Here is a 20957-nt window from a genome sequence, read left to right on the forward strand (position 1 = left end):
TGAAATGCGTCATGGAGATAAATAAACAGTGACTGGTAACAGTAAAATTGTTGTTTCATTAATGTCCATGGCAGCTAGTCAGATGAATGTAAGACTCGCAATAGAAACTACAATACATGAAACAGAGATATATATGGTCCCTACATACATGGAAACAGTATCAGTGAAGGATATAGTAGCTTATATTGATAAATCATGAGGACTTAATGCAAAGGAGGAAGTAGAGATTATTCAGTTACTTACCAGTCATAAAGAGATATATTCACTGAAACCAAAAACCTCATGATCTGTTCTATGTGTGACCATACAAGGTACCAGTAGCATTAAAGGCTATGGCAAGGCATGAAATTAATAGGATGGGAGATTGGGATGTAATAGAAGTATCTAATAGTTGTTATAATAACCCACTGGTTGTTGTTAAGAAACGAGATGGAACAGTCAGGCTAGTGCTCGGTGCAAGGACACTAAATAGGACCACCCATAATAGATGAGCTGTTGACAGGATTTGCAGTGTGAAGTGCATTAGTATTATGGATTTAACATATGGATATGGGCAAATTAAACTACATAGATGCCACTTGAATATACAGCATTTCTGTTTGAGGGTAGAGCATATCAATTCAAGGTTCTACTACTTGGATTGAACTTCTCAGTGCTTGTCTTCATGAAGAGTTATTGATAAGGCAATTGGAGGTGATCCGAAACACATAGTCTTGGTATACATAGATGACATTGTAATTGTATTGAAAACCTGGGAGAATCACATATGCGCATTGGATAAACTAATACCTCAATTAAATTCACAGGGAATTGCCCTGAAACTTTGTAAATCTCAGTTTGGTAGGATTGAAGTTAAATTTGTAGGACGTGTGATAAATAGGGAAGTAAGACCAGACCTTATAAATTATATGCAATTAGTAAATGTTCACAACTGTTGAACAAAAACCAACTGTGAGCATATTTTGGGCTGGCACGATTTTACAGAAAGGTTTTGAACAAATTATTGAAATAATATTCAGTGTGGCAATGGCCAGAAGAATGCACAGCAGAGTTCTTAGCTATCAGGGAAAGTTTAAGTTCAGCACCATTACTGGTACAACCCAATTACAACCAACCGTTTCATCTCGCAACAGATGCCTCAAACGATGGCTTCGGGGCCCAGTTGTACTGAGAAACATGATTGGATGTTATAGTTGTAAACACACTTACAGCATCTGTCAGCCATATGCTCACGTATACTGAAAGAAATTATGGCATAATGAAAAAAAGAGACATTACCAGTAGTATGGGCTTTTGAAAAGGTTTAAATACCTATTAGCAGGACACGATAACATCGTCCATAGTGCCCACACATCTTTAACGCTACTCTCAAAAAGTAAGTTGCTACACAGTAGGTGGACATTATTCTTGCAGGAATTTATTTTTTCTATAAGGTATGTCAATGTGGGGAAAAAGTGTGAGGATTCTCTCCTCCTTAATATGATCTTCTCACTTGTTTTGGAGGGACCCTGCCTTCCACCAGAGTACTCCTGTGGAATGACTACTATTATGTAGTAACAGTCACTGGTGGGTTCACAAACAAGGGTTTATTATTCCAATTAAAAATTGGTTTCACTTCTGACTGACAACAACTTCTTACAATCAATAACAAGAACAGGCTCTCATGATGTTTCTGGGTCAAAATCAGTTCTTTGTTACCCATATGTCTCCCTGGTCACCAAGTCCACAATCACAGAACTTTTCCACAGATGGAGCTCCATGGCGTGCCAGCTGCTCTACAGACTCTGAGCCGTACCTGCTCTGATGTCATGAGCAGCCATCTGACACCGCCAGAATATCTCCGATGTAAATTACCACACCAATCCAAACAGAACCTAATTTCCTTTTACCTAAATCTGTTATTACTTAAACGTAGACTTTCGAAATTCATTTCTCTGCCTTATCTATGAAGTCTGTTCAAAATTCCGGAACTTGGTCCACAATTTTTCTCTGCTTACCTTTTAATTATTGCACACGATCTCCTTTGAAATACTCTCTCACACAGTTGATACATCGCTCCCCACGCCATTTCCACTTCCAGAAGCAGTCATGGTAGTCCTCTTGCTGGATTGCGCTACGCGCCGACTGTGAATTTTCTTTTGTGCCGTCTGTTATTGCAAATCTTTGTTCTGTCAGTGTGATTTTCAACTTTGGAAATAAAAAAAAGTTCGCAGGGCCAGGTCTGGAGAGAGTGGAGGATGAGGCAGCAGACCAATTTCGTGTTTTGTGCAATAGTCATGCACCAACAGCAAAGAATGTGCAGATGCATTGTCATGATGTAAGAGCCATGAATGATCTCATTACATTTCAGGATGTTGCCTTCTCAAATTTTGTCACAGACATCACTGTACATACCAATAGTACCATCGATTAACAGTTTGTCCCTGTGGCAAGAATTAGTTAATTCTTAAAAGTGAAATAAATCTATCAGCGTGGATTTGACATTTTATCTGACCTACAAGCTTTTTTGGTCTTGGAGAACCTTTCCCGATCCGTTGCGATGATTGAACCTTGGTCTCAACATCATAACTGTAGACCCATGTCTCATCACCAGTTATGATTCTCGTAAGGAACTTCTCGTTCTCATTTGCGCTATCCAAAAGCTCTTCACAGATTGTGAGGCAAAGGTCTTTCGGTCTTGATTCGCGAGCCTTAGGACAAACTTGGTGGCAAGACGATGCATTTCAAGTTACTGTGTCAGGATTTCATGACATGATCCAACTGAAATGTTACATTCTTCTGCAATTTCTCGGACAGTCAGTCTTTGATTGGCACACACAATTTTGTTGACATTCCTGCTATAAGCATCGTCGGTAGACATTGAAGAGCGTACTGAACAAGGGTAGTCATTAACTTCCATCCAGCCATTTTTAAACTGTGTGATCCATACGTAACACCAAGTATGGCTTCAGCATGCATCTCTGTAGGCTTCCTGCATCATTTGTTATGTCTCTGTAAAGGTTGAATTGAATAACACACACAATTTAATGCATACACTGTCACCTCGAAATTTGCAAACTGTGCGACGCAACATTCTACTTAATAAAGGGCTTGGACAATAGCTAACAGAAATACAACAGTGAAACTTCTGGTAGTTACACAGTAAACACAGGCGATTGCAGGGATGTGAACCACAGTTCACTCAAGCACACTATTGGTGTGAAATTACGAATGTTCCAGAATTTTTTGAACAGACCTCATATTTCTGTAAACACAAACACTCATGATCTCGTAACCTCAAATCAGCAGTAAGGGTGCATATCGCCAACACCCACTGGCCACCATGTGTATTTGCTCCCTAACATCTGCTGCTCCTCAATATTGCTTGACCGTGCCTGCCTACACACATGTCAATAATAAATGAGAGCATACAGTAACTTACGTAATTACTACACATTTATTCACAACATATGCTTCTTATCCTGATTATGTTTTTCATTACTACTGAGAGGGTCTATCTGTTCATAAAACCACTGTTCATGTAGCATGGCCACTATAAACTTCTTGCTTCTTATGGCCCCAACTGTTCATATGCTGAAATCCTGATTCTTACAGTTATTTCATAACATTCTCACCGTACACATCCACTTACTGTCATACCTATATCACACATCTGGTGGGTTCCTTAGGTTAATCATGTTTACCACCATTATTATTCTAATCAAAAAATTTACATCCATGAAGTTTGAACTATGCCATGCAGGTCCAAATTCTCTTCCAGATAGAAACCAGGAGATATCATTCCTGAAGATCTGACTTGGATCACATCTTCTTATCCACTAAAGCTTCCAACATGTGCACCATTTAATACTAATACCATGTATCTTTAATCTAAATTGATTGAACCGAAAATGTATTCTTAATTAATATACCCAATTCACGCAAAAAAAAAAAAAAAAAAAAAAAAAAAAAAGGAAATGTAGAAATTTCAAATCTTAAAGAAAACATCCCAATGGACAGTTAATAACTATTTCTGTTAGTAACTATAACATTAATACTTAATTCTCCTTTGTCATGTACCTCATGGTTTGATATCAACCATGACTTTCATAGTTACCATCCCATTCAGCTCATATTACCGCTCCTCTCTGAATTACTATTTAATTTCCATATTTCATCTCTTTTCTGCTTTACATAGGATCATTGTTGACATCATACTCTCTAACCTAAAAAATGGTTGTGGGATTTCGTTGAATCTTACTTTGCTCCAAATTTGTATATAATATAGTGAAGAATTGCTCACTGACTACAAAGAGTTTTAATCTTGCATGTTAAACATCCTTTTTTTTTCTAGTTATTGGGTTGGTTAGCACAGTTGCTTTTGGGTGAGGGGTATGTGTTATTACATATGGTCCTTTGTAAGAGTGTTAGTCCTTCACTCTTAGACTTCTATTACTTCTATTATGCTTTTTTACTAATACTAAGTCCCCTATTTTTTTGCGCTATTGGGGCACTCCTTTCCCATCTAGTTTTTTCTCTTGTTACCTTATTTATTTAATGTCTCTTTAATATTTGATTGTGATACTGGAGTAATCCACACATTCTCTTCAGGCCAGTTGATATACAGAGTGTATCGAGAAGAATTGTCCAATTAAAAAAAAAAAAAAATCATAACTATTACGTTGTTTGAGATATGTGCTTGAGCAACATACTGTTGGAAAGAGCAAACTCTTGAGTTTTACATAGTTCCCACTAGGTAGCAGCAGTGTGTGCCCACTTCAGTTCTAGCAAAAATGGTGCCGGGACAACAAGACGCATTTTGTGTTCTACATTATGCGCAGTGCGGGTTAGTAATAACTGTTCAGCATGACCTTCGTACTAGGTTTGGTGTGTTTCTGTGGATCCTCCCACAGCATGTAGCATTAAGACGATGGCATGGAAAATTCCGAGAAACAGGTCGTATGGGCCATCCCCAAGTGTCTGACACATCTTGAACGCATCTGCTATTGTTTCACAAGGAGTCCGCAGAAATCTCTTCATCATGTAGCTCGACAGGTCAACATACCCCCACTGGCGTATGTTGTGTCGACACTTACACATGGAACCATACAAAATGTAGCTGCTGTAAGCTCTTCGTAAAGGTGACAAACGACAGTGTGTGGAGTTCTGTAATTTTGTTCTTGGCAAGATGGAGGATGACAGTTTTCTTCCATGCTTAGTGTTTAGTGACGAGGCAACATTCCATTTAAATGGAAAGGTGAACCGTCATAATGTGAGAATATAGGGTATGGAACAACCACATGAAGCTGCACAACATGAGAGGGGTCTCTCCGAAATTTGATGTGATTTGTGCAGTTTGTGGGAAAAAGTGTATGGAATGCTGCTACAGGAAGTACTTATCTTGATATGCTTGAGAACTTTCTTTTCCCACAGTTGGAGACTGATTTGAACGACTTCATATACCATTTACCAACAGGATGGGGCATCGCCGCACTGGCATCTGGAAGAGAGGGAATTTTTAAATCAAAGGATTTCTGCATGAAAGGTGCTAATTTGTTCACACCTATCAGCACTTGCCTTTTTTTGAATTGGAAATATGACATTTTTCTTGACATCTGGGAGTATTTTGCCACTCTCATAACCGTTACCAGTTCACAAACGGTTCCTTTCACCTCTTAAACAATCATTTCGGATAGTTCTAACAACTTTCGCTTTATTTCCATTTCCATTTTTCCTACATCACTGATGATTTTTTAGCCGCTTCCCACAGGTTTTAACGTCGTCATTTCTTCGTCAGACAATTGTTAGCCTCATTTTCATAATCTGCCACCACTCCTTTTAATACATTTACACGCAGTTTTTTCGAAATTTTCCCGAATTTCTCCACCCTTTAACGTGTTTTGGAGGCAACACAATCACCTAACCTTTGTGCACATCGTTGTTTACCAACCCAAGTTCACCACAGGATCAACATAACTCAGCTTTAACCAACATTTTTTCGACTTTTTTCACACCAGATCTCCAGTTGCTTTCTAGTTCACCTTTATCTCTCCCCATATATTTTTATTTTTTTTTCATTTCACCCTCATGTTACACTTTCCACCTTCTAATACCATGTCACCCTCACAACATCCCCACAACGACCCCATTAAGTTTTATTTACATTCCCTCCGCAAACATGCCTTCGCCCTAGCCAGATTACGCTCCCAGATTTTATTTACTCAGGCTTGTCTGACATTTGGCATTACCCACAAAGGCCTCACACTTAAAGTTCCCATCTCTGGCTGTAACCCCTCTTTCCAAAAGTCCCTATACCAGTTCCAAACTGAACAATCCATTGCCCTCACCCACCCAATCCTTCACCTACACATCAACTCAGCCAATGAACACACCCATCAACTCCTATCCTTAATAAAAGTCCTCAATCTTTCCTCTGCCACATCCACACCGGCTGTTCAGAGCATCCTCCTACAGGCCAACTGCAAATTAGAACAGCATGCCACCCTCCACCTCAAAAAACTATCCAATCTCCTCGTTTCCCACCTCCGGAAAGGCAACTCACTCACCCTCCACCACTTTTCCAGCAAACCTCAACCTCCTCTCATTGCACACAGATCCAGTCTCTCTCATCTACTCAATCTCCCACTTCCAGCTCCACTCCTCCCAAAACCTCAAAATTCTAATCAACTCAATCTGGAACCACAACACCCCAATTCAGTAGTTAACCTTTCCTCCAAACCTCTCTCCCAATCTGAAACCTCTGCCCTATTCCTACCCCTAATGATCCAACTCCCAAAGACGCTATCCAAATTGAACCCTGCCTGGAACAGTTCCATCCTCTGTCACAGCGGGACACATCTCCTCTTCCTCAAAATCACCCTCTCCAAACCTTCCAGGAATTTCTCACTTCCAGCCTTGCCTCTCAATCCTCCTTGAAAAACCTTAATCCTACTCCCAGCATCACCACAGCTGAAGCCCAGGCTATCCGTGATCTGAAGGCTGTCCATTCCATCGTCATTCTTCCGGCGGACAAGGGTTCCACGACAGTGGTACTTGATCGTTGGGAGTGTGTGGCTGAGGGACTGCATCAGCTTTCAGACAACACTACATACAAAGTTTGCCAAGGTAATCCCATTCCTGATGTCGAAGCGGAGCTTCAAGGAATCCTCAGAACCTTAGGCCCCCTACAAAACCTTTCACCTGACTCCATCAACCTCCTGACCCCACCGACACCCCGCACCCCTACCTTCTACCTACTTCCTAAAATTCACAAACCCAATCATCCCGGCCGCCCCATTGTAGCTGGTTACCAAGCCCCCACAGAACGTATCTCTGCCTATGTAGATCAACACCTTCAACCCATTACATGCAGTCTCCCGTCCTTCATCAAACACATCAACCACTTTCTCGAACACCTGGAATCCTTACCCAATCTGTTACCCCTGGAAACCATCCTTGTAACCATTGATGCCACTTCCTTATACACAAATATCCCGCACGTCCAGGGCATTGCTGCAATGGAGAACTTCCTTTCACGCCGATCACCTGCTACCCTACCCAAAACCTCTTTCCTCATTACCTTAGCCAGCTTCATCCTAACCCACAACTTCTTCACTTTTGAAGGCCAGACATACCAACAATTAAAGGGAACAGCCATGGGTACCAGGATGGTCCCCTCGTATGCCAACCTATTTATGGGTCACTTAGAAGAAGCCTTCTTGGTTACCCAAGCCTGCCAACCCAAAGTTTGGTACAGATTTATTGATGACACCGAGCGAGGTGGCGCAGTGGTTAGCACACTGGACTCGCATTCGGGAGGACGACGGTTCAATCCCGTCTTCGGCCATCCTGATTTAGGTTTTCCGTGATTTCCCTAAATCGTTTCAGGCAAATGCCAGGTTGGTTCCTTTGAAAGGGCACAGCCGATTTCCTTCCCAATCCTTCCCTAACCCGAGCTTGCGCTCCGTCTCTAATGATATCGTTGTCGACGGGACGTAAAACACTAACAACCACCACCATTTATTGATGACATCTTTATGATCTGGACTCACAATGAAGAAGAACTCCAGAATTTCCTCTCCAACCTCAACTCCTTTGGTTCCATCAGATTCACCTGGTCCTACTCCAAATCCCATGCCACTTTCCTCGATGTTAACCTCCATCTGTCCAATAGCCAGCTTCACACATCTGTCCACATCAAACCCACCAACAAGCAACAGTACCTCCATTATGACAGCGGCCACCCATTCCATGTCAAACGGTCCCTTGCCTACAGCTTAGGTCTTCGTGGCAAACGAATCTGCTCCAGTCCGGAATCCCTGAACTATTACACCAACAACCTGAAAACAGCTTTCGCATCCTGCAACTACCCTCTCGACCGGGTACAGAAGCAAATAACCAGAGCCACTTCCTCATCCCCTCAAACCCAGAACCTCTCACAGAAGAACCCCAAAAGTGCTCCACTTGTGTCAGGATACCTTCCGGGACTGGATCAGACTCTGACTGTGGCTCTCTAGCAGGGATACGACTTCCTCAAATCCTGCCCAGAAATGAGATCCATCCTTCATGAAATCCTCCCCACTCTACCAAGAATGTCTTTCTGCCTTAAAACCCACATCCTTTCGTCTTTCCCTCTCCTTCCCTCTTTCCTGATGAAGCAACCGTGGGTTGCGAAAACTTGAATTTTGTGTGTGTGTTTGTTATTGTTTCTGTCAACGTACCAACACTTTCGTTTGGTAAGTTACATCATCTTTGTTTTTCGATTATAAAACAAGGGTTTTTTTTCCAAATTCATCAGTCAGAAAATACAGGGTTGTCTTATATTTGCAGATTAAATTATTGCTGCTGAGGTTAACATTTTTACAGTATTTAATAGATTAATCTTGGGCTCATCTTATATTTACAAATGAAGCTTTGGTTACTGAGGTTTCATACAAATTTATTTTGAAGAATTCTGAAGGGTAGAGTTTAGCAAACTGTGCTTACATTTGAAGAGGCTCGAGACTTTCCGATATGCCAAAGAACTCTATACAGTGTCGACCTCGCTCGAACAGTCACGTGATATTTGACTCGCAGCACTAGTGCAAGGGATCAGTGAGAATCTGTGAACTAGCCACTACAACAACCTAATGCTCTGCGTAAAAAATTGACAATTTTGTGAAACATTGGAGGAAATAGGATTAAATTCTACTAACTTACAGACCTTTGTTGCATTTGAACAGGTTTGCAATAAAAGTCCTCGTACACATATGGATACCATACACATACATTTATGCTGGTTTTTAAATAAAGATAACATTCAAAGGTGAAAATCTTGTTCCTCATAAACCATTACTTGATTCTGAATGCAAGTCAGTATTTTATTTGGTTATGAGAAAATGTAATGATTTACTGAGAGGGTTGCAAATGAGAAATTCCCTTGCTGTTCACGTATTAGAATACCAGGGGAAAACTTCACCCAGCTTTTAGTCAGCTTTAGAACAAGATGTAGACATTCAGATGGAACAAGAAAGAAAATTAATCCAGTATTGAATGTCTGACAAATGGAATAAGTCACATCAAACTGACTGCAGTTGTTACTGCAAGAATATATTACAGCGGAAAGACACATTGTGAAGGTAGTAGCAACAGACATCCTGGCTCGCAGGACAAGCGAAAGTTATAAAAATCGGGCTGCATCGTGATTGTGATCTTTTATTTATGTATAGTTGCTACTGTTGCATATGACCTGCACCCTAGAAGGCATTGCCGTCTGTGTTTCACTATTGCACAAGCACAGCACTACAGAAGGGTTGGAGGAGGAACAGTGAAACCAACTTGGCTGAGAAATATGATGAGCACGGGAAGGGGAGTGTTGAGCAGGCAGCAAATTTTGTTATGCTGCCAACCACAGGAACCTATGCTGTGTACTACTTTATATACTGTGTACTTTTTTCTTTTTATGAACATCTGCCATGTTTAAACTTCAGTTTACGTGAGTTTATTTGTACTTGGAACCGAACTGAGTTTAAAATTTGACAAATAGTCATCAATAGCACACATTTCTGCAAGAGATGCTAAAAGTCTAGATTGAGTGGCATACTTACATGTTTCATGCAGCGGTGTTGTCGACTCTCACTGTGAGGTACGATGGAAACAGCAGGGGGCCAGTGAGAGAGCGGTGGGCAGACAATATGGTTAGAAGCAAGGGACATTGTAACATTCTCACATCAGTGTAGAAGTGTAATCCACTATGTCTTCAGAAAAAAAACAGCTGCGTTGTTGGGTCCCACTGTAATCATAAGCTTACAAATTGCAACATATTCGGAAGAAATAGGCAAATATTTGTGACAACAAAGAGAAAAGTTTCACAGCTGTCCTGTTATTATGATAATTAAAAAAATGATTCCACAGATGCAATAAACAAAGAAGTCAGTGAAGATAACGTAAACCATTTCTTTTTGCTTATTCTATTTCTCCTAGTATTATCAAAATGTAGACAGAGCTTAAGTTTGGAATAGATTAATTTTTTCCCCCCCTCGCAATATCAATTTATATGAATGTTTTCTTTTCCTCATTGGTAAGAAGAAATTGATACATTGCTGCAGAAGATGGCAAAGATAGGCTTTTAAAATTATCTTTGCAACAAAGGAACAATGTTTGGAGAAATTCAATTTTTTTTAATAACTTTTGTTTCAGTCTTACTTGAGAGTACTTATGTTTTAGATCTCACACAAAAAGGACATGTAATTTTTACTCGTGTGTCTACGATATGTGTAGTAAATGATATGTGTGATAAAAATGCAAACAAAAATATATATACTAAGAGTTATTATAGACGCAAGAATATTTTTATTTACAAGCATGACTTTTATGTGCAACCATAAGAAGAGACAGTAATTTCTTCCATCCTGCAACACATTTTAAAATATATGTGTGTTAATCATCAAGATTTAGTGGATGATCTGTATGATTGGCAACCACAGAAAATTAGAGGTAATTTAATAATGTCAGCATAACTTAATAGTGACTTCTATTAAATATATATATCTGTAATAATCGAACAATTGACTTTTTGTTAAGCACCAAGTTTGCTGCACATTACGGTTTGTGTGACTTCAGTATTGGTACATTGTATTGTATTTTTCTTGCGCAGCAAGGAAGGCTGTTCGTGGCACTAATTTAGTTTCAACAAGAATTCATGCTTTAATTCAGTACTACAAGTAGTAATTATCTCTCATTACATAAATTTCGTGCCAATTCATACTCTTTGTGTTAGCTGTTGGGCTGCCTCCCAGCACGGTTATTCCAAAATCTGCCAAAACAGAACTAACACAATTGGCAACTGATTTTCCAGGACAGAGTCATAGCAAAACATGAACAGACTTTTTCTAGCAAATGTTAAATGAATCATATGCAAAAATTTTGGCATTATTTTGTAAAAGAAAAACTAAATTTTGTCTACTTTCTTATTGCATGAATACAAGTGCAAAAAAATCCATATTGTATGAAAATGAGGAACAGAGAATTAAAAAGACAATTTATCCACCAATGGGAGATGTAAGTGAGCTGTTTGAGTACGCAGAGGGGGTAGGTAATTTGCGCAATAGCTTGCATGATTACGCTTAGTAGCATCTGTCTTGTCATATTTAGCTTTCTTTCCTTTTTCCTCACCGTTTCCATAGTAGAAAATTTATTAACTGTAAGGACTCAAAAATCACACCAAACTTTGACTCATCCATATAGTGTAAATTATTATGAAAATTTCAATCATTTGTGTCATAATACTTTTCGACAAATTGACAGGAATTTATTGAAAAGTGATTTACAGGAAATTTCTGGTTCCAGGTGTTCCCACATTACGACCCTCTTCAACTGTCGGCGGTCTCTGTCAGTCAACAGACGAGGTCGGCCTGTACGCTTTTGTGCTGTACATGTCCCTTCATGTTTCCACTTCACTATCACATCGGAAACAGTGGACCTAGGGATGTTTAGGTGTGTGGAAATCTCGCATACAGACGTATGACACAAGTGACACCCAGTCAGCTGACCATGTTCTAAGTCCGTGAGTTCTGCGGAGTGCCCCATGCTGCTCTCTAATGATTGCTAATGACTACTGAGGTCACTGATATGGAATACCTGTCAGTAGTTGGCAGCACAATGTGCTTAATAGGAAAAATGTATGTTTTTGGGGGTGTCCAGATACTTTTGATCACATAGTGTAGGTTTGATGCTACCAAACAAGTAATGGGCCGACCTGCACACAGGGTACAGTCACTGCTTCAGAAATTCCCAATACCCATTTTTCTCTTTACAATATGCATATACGTATATGTACATGATGATTGTAAACAACAACATTTATGACAATTAAATACGTCATGAATACTTAAGTTACATGTCATTTGTAGTAAACTATGTCTATTTCATGCAGTAGGAACATAACAAGGATCTACCATGAATAATGCTGACTGAGAGTCTTCTTGTAACACAATATATGAGTTATACGTTCTTTCCTTGGTAATCCAATGGACCTGTAGTCAGATCGATTCCTTCCTTAATTCCTAAAGGCAATACTAAGTGTAGTTAGACAAGCAGTGCATAGTGTATTTGAAGTAGATGCTGATGCTTTCCCACCTGCTCCATAGATAAATAACAAGGTCCCATGAATAATGTGAAAGGAATTATGTATGACGTTTCTCGTGTAAAAATTTGTGATAGCCAAACATATGTATATAAGGATGATCAATGTAACTGAGGTTATGCATGTTTATTCTATAATATGAATGTAATTGAGTGTGTTGACACTTAGTACGCATGTCCAGACCCACAAAATTTTTTACTAAATCACACTCAGCTCTGAATAAATGGAGAGGTATTTATAAGGAATTTACCTTATCGTCAGGTGCTGATCAACGGATTTCCTCTCCGCTGAATAAGCTCATTATGACGGGTAAACAGTGGGTCCCAGGCCGTAAAATTGGAGGTCTTCTGCCACAGCATCAAAATTACCACATAGACACCCAGTGTTTCCAAGAAATGAATAAATATTTGTGGAAGAATCCACAGTGCAATACACAACAACTTCGCTGTCTCACTCCACGTGAAATGGACATGCACGAGTTATAAAAGCTTTCAGCGAGAACGCAACTGTTAAAGTCCCAATGCCAGGCCCCCAACTACTTGGTACGCGCGTGGCTGCAGTAATGAAAGAGACTTGGTCAAGCGTTGTTGAATATGCACGGTATTTGATATTTGTACCTCCCCTTTTTTTTATAACTTGTTTTCCTTTTACTTATTTGTATTAGTATATGTAGATATAATAAGGTAAAGCTGACATCTCCACTTAACCTGATGTAAGTCTGTCTAAAAGATTGAGAATTAAAGGGCGTTGAGACCCCCCGCCCCCCCCACATTGGTAATATAGCATCCAGTTAATCATATGATACTGCCTAACACTATACACCTCCATACAATGTCAGTGTACACTGTGGGACAATTGTGTAATACTGTTTTTTTATTTTTCTTGCAATATCAATTTATATGAATGTTTTCTTTTCCTCATTAGTAAGAAGAAATTGGTACACTGCCACAGAAAATGGCAAAGATAGGCTTTTAAAATTATCTTAGTAACAATAGAACAATGTCCAGAGAATATTCATTTTTTTAACAGCTTTCGTTTCAGTCTTGCTTGAGAGTACTTCTGTTTTATATCTCACACAAAAAGGATGTGTAATTTTTATTCATGTGTCAGCGATATGTGTAGTAATTGATATGCGTGATAAAAATACAAACAATATGTAGTGGATTAACTGTATGATCGGCAACCACAGACAATTAGAGGCAATTTAATAATTTCAGCATAATATAATCAAACAACTGACTGTTTGTTAAGCACCAAGTTTGCTGCAAATTATGGTTTATGTGACATCAGTGTTGGTACGTTGCATTGTATTTTTCTTTCATTGCGAGGAAGATTGTTCATGGTACCAATTTAGCTTCAACAAGAATTCATGCTTTAATTGCAGTACTGCAAGTAGTAATTATCTCTCATTACATAAATTTCATGTCGATTCATATTCTTTGTGTTAGTTGTTGTGCTGCCTCCGAGCACGGTCATTCCAAAATTGACCAAACCAGAACTAACACACTATTCTTCTTTTATTGTATTCCTTTCCATGTTTTAGCTCTAAATAGTCTCTGGTTCTTCCAATTTATCCAGACTCCATCTCCTTAATTTCCTACCTTCCCTTAATTTCTTCAGTTTTAATGTGCAGTTAACACCATTAGATTATTATCAGAATCCACAGCACCCTCTGGAAAAGTTTTACAATTTGAAATCTGGTTTTGAAGCCTCTCTTTTATCATTATATATTGTACCAAACACTTCCAGAGTCTCCTGGGCCCTCAGCTATTCTTCACTTAGCTATTGCAATAATATCCTTTTTCTCATCATATATTTTTTTCAGTCTCTTCATTGTCTGTGCAGATTGTAGACATCTAAACTTGTAAATTTTTGTTGCACCTTTGGAATTTGAGTTTAAAAATGGTTGCTTTCAACTTTGGTTGTGGTCATCGTATATTCTATAGTGAAACCATTTACGTGGTTTATTTGTCTAGTATTTAACATTTACAGTAGTTCGTTTTGCACAGGACTATCTGAGGACTTATGTGTTGTCTTTGGCATTTGAAGTGATCATTTGGTGTTGTGTTTTATTCTTTCAGGAAATTTTGATAGTTTTCTATGCTGTCTAATACATATTTTTAATGACAACAGATTGAATTGAAAGTCGAGCTTCGTGCCAAGAAAGTGAACCTCTCTGCAATTCTGCAGAAAATTATCAGTGAAAGGCTCAGCTCTGACGGGACTTTCTTAGACCTGTCACACCTGACTAGCATTCCTGGTGAGTAAATGACTTCATCATACATGTTAGTGTTAAGAGCGGTGTGTAAATTGTATGCACTTGATGGCTGTGCTTCTCAACAAAGTCTATATTGCTTCTGGAAGCAATTATACGGTAAGGTATTTTACAGTGGCTTATGTGATAAGCGAGGAATGCATCATGTCGCCTTTATTGCTTAGGTTACATTCCATCCTGGATTTTCCCTTGTTTTATTTTGTTTTTGCGTTGGTTGTTGTCAGGATTTTTTCCCCCCTTTAAGGTTCTAACTTTTTCTTTGGTCATTCCCCTGATTAAATACACTTTGAGAGGTGAAAATTCATGAAATACTACTGTATATAGCTGCACCATCTAAATTAGTCACCTTCTTAAGAGATCACAGTGGTTGATTTGAGCACTGCAGACAGGTAGTTCCATTGCCATCCACTTTTGATGTAAATCACGGCAGTGAAGTGGTGTTATGTGCCAGTCTGTTGTGGGAATGGTGGGAGGTGGAGGGCAGGGATAGGTGCTGACAGTCCGTGGGGCTAGGTGCTGACAGTCCGTGGGGCCCAGTGAAAACTCTTTTAACAATTGCAAAGAGTTTTATTAAACTCGATACATAGCATAGTGAGGTGGGGGCACGCCTCTTGTCGTTGACCTCGGCTGGGGCTGTCGTACGGGCGCTGCTGCCGAGCAGGTGCCTCTTGCTGCTGGGTCAGCAGCCTCCGTAGGCCACAGCCATCGATGTCAGCAGTGCTTAGTGTTATGCTGCTACAGTGTGCCACTCGGGAGACGGCCCTCGGCTATGCACGCAGATAGGGTGATGGTGTGAGGAGGTTGCTGTGCACGGAGTACAACTCGCTGCCCTCGGAGAGGAGTCAGCTGCCACCTCACATCGCAGAGCCGAGTCATGGTAGGAACTCGGTGCCAGAGGCGTCAGTCGTGGATGACAGATTGGCAGTCATGCGACACCCGTGAAGGACTTGGTGCAGATGGCAGGTTCACCCCGGTCTCGAACCTATGGCTGCAACTGGCAGAGTCCAGTTTGTCTTGCCGTCCAGTGTTATTCTGGTTTGTGGTGGTAAAGCTGGCCTCCGGTGATAACGAGAGATCCCTACCTTAAAATCCAGATTTGTTTATATGCCTCCGGTGCTCATTTGTTTCACAAAAACCCAGCAGAGATTCGCCCTGGTGTCATGACACTGCCTGCCTTTCCATTTGGCTACCACTGTATGGTACTATTATTGCCTAGCACTGCTATTCTTACTGCTGAACTTGGCTATCCTCGCTGGAGAATCTGCTGGTGTGTGCGTTATTGTGACCCACCTGTCACCACACTGGCAGCTACCGACATGCTGCTGTGGACTTTATGCTATGTGGTGCTTCTGTGCTACTTCTCCTTATTGTAAAGACTATATATATATATCTAAAAACAAAGATGATGTGACTTACCAAACGAAAGCGCTGGCACGTCGATAGACACACAAACAAATACAAACATACACACAAAATTCAAGCTTTCGCAACAAACTGTTGCCTCATCAGGAAAGAGGGAAGGAGAGGGAAAGACGAAAGGATGTGGGTTTTAAGGGAGAGGGTAAGGAGTCATTCCAATCCCGGGAGCGGAAAGACTTACCGTGTATGTTTGTATTTGTTTGTGTGTCTATCGACGTGCCAGCGCTTTCGTTTGGTAAGTCACATCATCTTTGTTTTTAGATATATTTTTCCCACGTGGAATGTTTCCCTCAGTCTGTAGACTGGTTTGATGCTGCTCTCCATGATACTTTATCCTGTGCAAGCTTCTTCATCTCCAAGTACCTACTGCAACCTACATCCTTCTGTATCTGCTTAGTATATTCATCTCTTGGTCTCCCTCTAAGATATTTACCCTCGACACTGCCCTCCAGTACTAAATTGGTGATCACTTGATGCTTCTGAACATGTCCTACCAACCGATCCCTCCTCCTAGTCAAGTTGTGCCACAAATTCCTCTTCTTCCCAATTCTGTTCAGTAGCTCCTCATTAATTATGTGATCTACCCATCTAATCTTCAGCATTCTTCTGTAGCACCACATTTCAAAAGCTTCTATTCTCTTCTTGTCTAAACTATTTATCGTCGGTGATTCACTTCCATACGTGGCTACTCTCCATACAAATACTTTCAGAAACGACTTCCTGACACTTAAATCTATACTCGATGTTAACAAATTTCTCTTCTTCAGAAACGCTTTCCTTGCAATAGCCAGTCTACATTTTTTATCCTCTTTACTTCAACCATCATCAGTTATTTTGTTCCCCAAATAGCAAAACTCATCTACTACTTTAAGTGTCTCATTTCCTAATTTGATTCCCTCAGCATCACGTGATTTAATTCGACTACATTCCATTATCCTCGTTTTTTTATGTTCATCTTATATCTTCCTTTCAAGACACTGCCCCTTCTGTTCAACTGTCTGTGACAGAATTACAGTTTCATCAGCAAACCTCAATGTTTTTATTTCTTCTCCATGTATTTTAATTCCTGCTCCGAATTTTTCTTTTGTTTCCTTTACTACTTGCTCAATATATAGATTGAATAACATCAGGGATAGGCTACAACCCTGTCTCACTCCCTTCCCAAATACTGCTTCCCTTTCATGCCCCTCGACTCTTACAACTGCCATCTGGTTTCTGTACAAATTGTAAATAGCCTTTCGCTCCCTGTATTGGACCCTGCCACCTTCAGAATTTGAAAGAGAGTATTCCAGTCAACATGGTCAAAAGCTCTCTCTAAGTCTACAAATGCTAGAAACATAGGTTTGCCTTTCCTTAATCCATCTTCTAAGATAAGTCGTAGGGTCAGTATTGCCTCACGTGTTCCAACATTTCTATGGAATCCAAACTGATCTTCCCCGAGGTCGGCTTCTACCAGTTTTTCCATTCGTCTGTAAAGTATTTGTGTTAGTATTTTGCAGCTGCGACTTATTAAACTGATAGTTCAGTAATTTTCACACCTGTCAACACCTACTTTCTTTGGGATTGGAATTATTATATTCTTCTTGAAGTCTGAGGGTATTTTGCCTGTCTTGTACATCTTGCTCAGCAGATGATAGAATTTTGTCATGGCTTGCTCTCCCTAGGCCGTCAGTAGTTCTAATGGAATGTTGTCTACTCCCGGGGCTTTGTTTTGTCTTAGGTCTTTCAGTGCTCTGTCAAACTGTTCACACATTATCATATCTCCCATTTCATCTTCATCTACATCCTCTTTCATCTCCATAATATTGACCTCAAGTACATCGTCCTTGTATAAATCCTCTACATACTACTGCCACCTTTCTGCCTTCCCCTCTTTGCTTAGAACTGGTTCTCCATCTCAGCTTTTGATATTCATACAAGCAGTTCTCTTTTCTCCAAAGGTGTCTTTAATTTTCCTGTAGACAGTATCTATCTTACCCCCTAGTGATATGTGCCTCTACATCCTTACATTTGCCCTCTAGTATCAAAAACTAAGTCTGCTATTCTTAGATACTACGCAGAGTACTGGTTAATTTCTGGCTCCATAAATCTTCCATCTCTCACTCGAATTATCTGACCTACAGGAACTCGGATTAACACTGGGTCAGCCTTCTGCGCAGCATGCCGTTTCAAACATGTGAGAACTAGGAAGAGGAAAATTAGAGTCACTACAGCGTTAGAATTGACACTCGAGGTCACAGTTACTTGTCGTCCACCATCCCTGCACTGTTCCACATGCTGTAACAACTGCTTCACAGTGATCTACCCCTCCTTTGTGCCTGTCGTCTGACTTTGTGAACAGTCGATTCTTGGGTTCCTTGGTGTCATTTAGGAAGGTAGGGTTTTGTTTGGACATCATCTCTTTAGTTTCTTCTGAGCAATACAGCTGTGGCCATTTCACATTCAGCAGAATAACTCATAATAACTGTCAAATGAAACGTAGGTCCCTTAATATCACACAGTCCTGTTGACCATCAGCTGACTGTTAATTCCAAACGTGTTGCCCCCATTAGTTTCTCATGCTCATAGCATCTAGCAACCACCACTACATCATGGTATGTAGGGTATCAAACGTAAACCTGCCTTTCAAAAACAAGATTCTAGTTCGATCACATCTTTTTGACAATGACTGCCCTCTGTTTTACCCCTAAAGAGTTGCATGATGCTCGTACTCCCATTTGTCCCAATTTTGCGAGTCGAGCATATGGTGGTTACTCTGATCTGACATTGCTGGAGCTCATCCTCAGTGATCACCATGTGTTAATCAACATCTTCCGTTAGTATATTTATATGGACATCCCCGAAAGAGCAGATTCCATATCCATATAAGTATATAGTTCTGGCAATACTGGCCATGACCTTCCTCTTCTGTGCGGATGCACACATATTACCCGAAATCTTACGGGACTTGGTAAGAATGTCTTCCATGAGTAATGAGTGTGTTGGGTAGGGACTCTAGTGTGTGGACATATACGGAGAGAATGTGGGTCTCGTGAGAGGCTTGCGTGAGATAGTACCTGCAGTCGCAGTATCCACTGTGCCCTCGGTGGCCCAGATGGACAGAGCATCTGCCGTGTAAGCAAGAGATCCCGGGTTTGAGTCCCAGTCAGGGCACGCATTGTCACCTGTCCCCCTTGATATATAGCAACGCCCGTCAGCAGCTGAAGGTATTAATATATAATTCTAATTTCTTCCGTTAATAGCAGCACCTGTTCTTCTCTTACTTTCATAAATTTCACGACTTGCTAACTTCACCACATAAGTGTGTACCATGTAACACCTGAACACTGTGTTCATGCCCGCTACTGGTACTTTCACTGATACATACAATCGTGTTGTATTCGTGGTTACACACACTGTAGCACCATGATAGTAGAGTGGCAAGTTCTGGCTGGTCAGCTTTACCACTAGCTGTAATTCTAATGACAATTCTCCTTGTATCTTCCTCAATCATTTCAAATACTGTTCAAGTGACAGCAACTACCCATTTATCGCTTGAAGGATGGCTTCCTGCGAGCTCATTAACTTCAAACTTGCATCCCCAATACTATCCTCTGATGACTTCAATAGCCTCATGAACGATACTCTTGCATCTGGTACAGGCACTCGAGCTCATACTGCTTTCAAATCCCAGTTCAAAGTACTAGTCGAGACCCTGGCATAATCCACAATTTCCTTAGTCAGTTTTTGGAGCATTCATAACTTGTTTAGCATGCTGCTCCCTGTGTTCACGATCTGCGTGGAACTCCGCTCCACAGTTTATTTGCCTCTGCTAACCCCTGTGCGGTGTGTGCCATTTTTTCAACTCGCTCACATCACTAGTGTCTGCTGTCTCGAAGATGATCTTCGGTCGTCTACCTCCAGTGTCTGACCTTCCCCTTTTTTACTCTTTGATCACCTACTACATCTGCTCCTTTTGACATCCGTATGCCTCAAGCAAATTCCTGTGCTCCTTCAAGACCTCTCTCAGCCTCCTGCTACTAACCACTAACTGTTTTATCCCACTAAACAATTTGTCTAACCTCCTAATTTCATTCCATGTCTCCCATACATTAAATAATAACCGTAATGACCACCTATGGCTGGATAACCATGTGTCTGGTTGCTTGCAAAATATACTCCTTTGTCCAGGTGATGGCCCTGCAGTGGTCTCAGTCTGCCTCCGGCAAACAGGTACAGCACCATCTTAACTAGCATCCTTCTTCAAGCTTTCCCCCATATATCAATCGGAGGACAATGACCAATAACAGGTCCCATCCGCCCCTCCCCCTCCCCTTTCCATTTTTGGGCTAGATTTTGGAGCAACTTCTAACCGACGGTATCCACTCTTTCATTCCATCGTCGAGAAGTATTGGCTTTGCCCTAAATTGTCTGTAGTCTTCGTGAAGTTCAGAATTCATTAGGCATCGGTCATAATCTGAGCCATCAATAGACTTTCATTACAATCACAATTCCAGACCCCAGGAACTCCTATTCTCTTCTGTAATTCTAGCAGCCAATTGTTGGTTTATAAATTCCTCCGGAACTGGTTGTAGCAATTGTGGAAGAGCAGTACAGCCCCTGATATGCTGGTCCTTCATTTCCTGTTGGAATGCTGTTTTGTGTTACTGGCATAGCAGGCAA

At 40.5% G+C, this 20957-nt stretch overlaps 1 protein-coding gene across 1 annotated transcript in view; it reads left to right on the forward strand.

Moving 5' to 3' along the window:
• LOC126210636 (nuclear RNA export factor 1-like) overlaps window positions 1-20957 on the forward strand; it is a 158808-nt gene that overhangs the window by 35267 nt on the left and 102584 nt on the right. The window contains exon 6 of the mRNA XM_049939953.1: window positions 14735-14861. Within this exon, the coding sequence (XP_049795910.1) occupies window positions 14735-14861 (127 nt within the window). The remainder of the gene's footprint in view (window positions 1-14734; window positions 14862-20957) is intronic.

This window comes from Schistocerca nitens, chromosome 10 (assembly GCF_023898315.1).
Source record: "Schistocerca nitens isolate TAMUIC-IGC-003100 chromosome 10, iqSchNite1.1, whole genome shotgun sequence".
NCBI lineage: Eukaryota > Metazoa > Arthropoda > Insecta > Orthoptera > Acrididae > Schistocerca > Schistocerca nitens.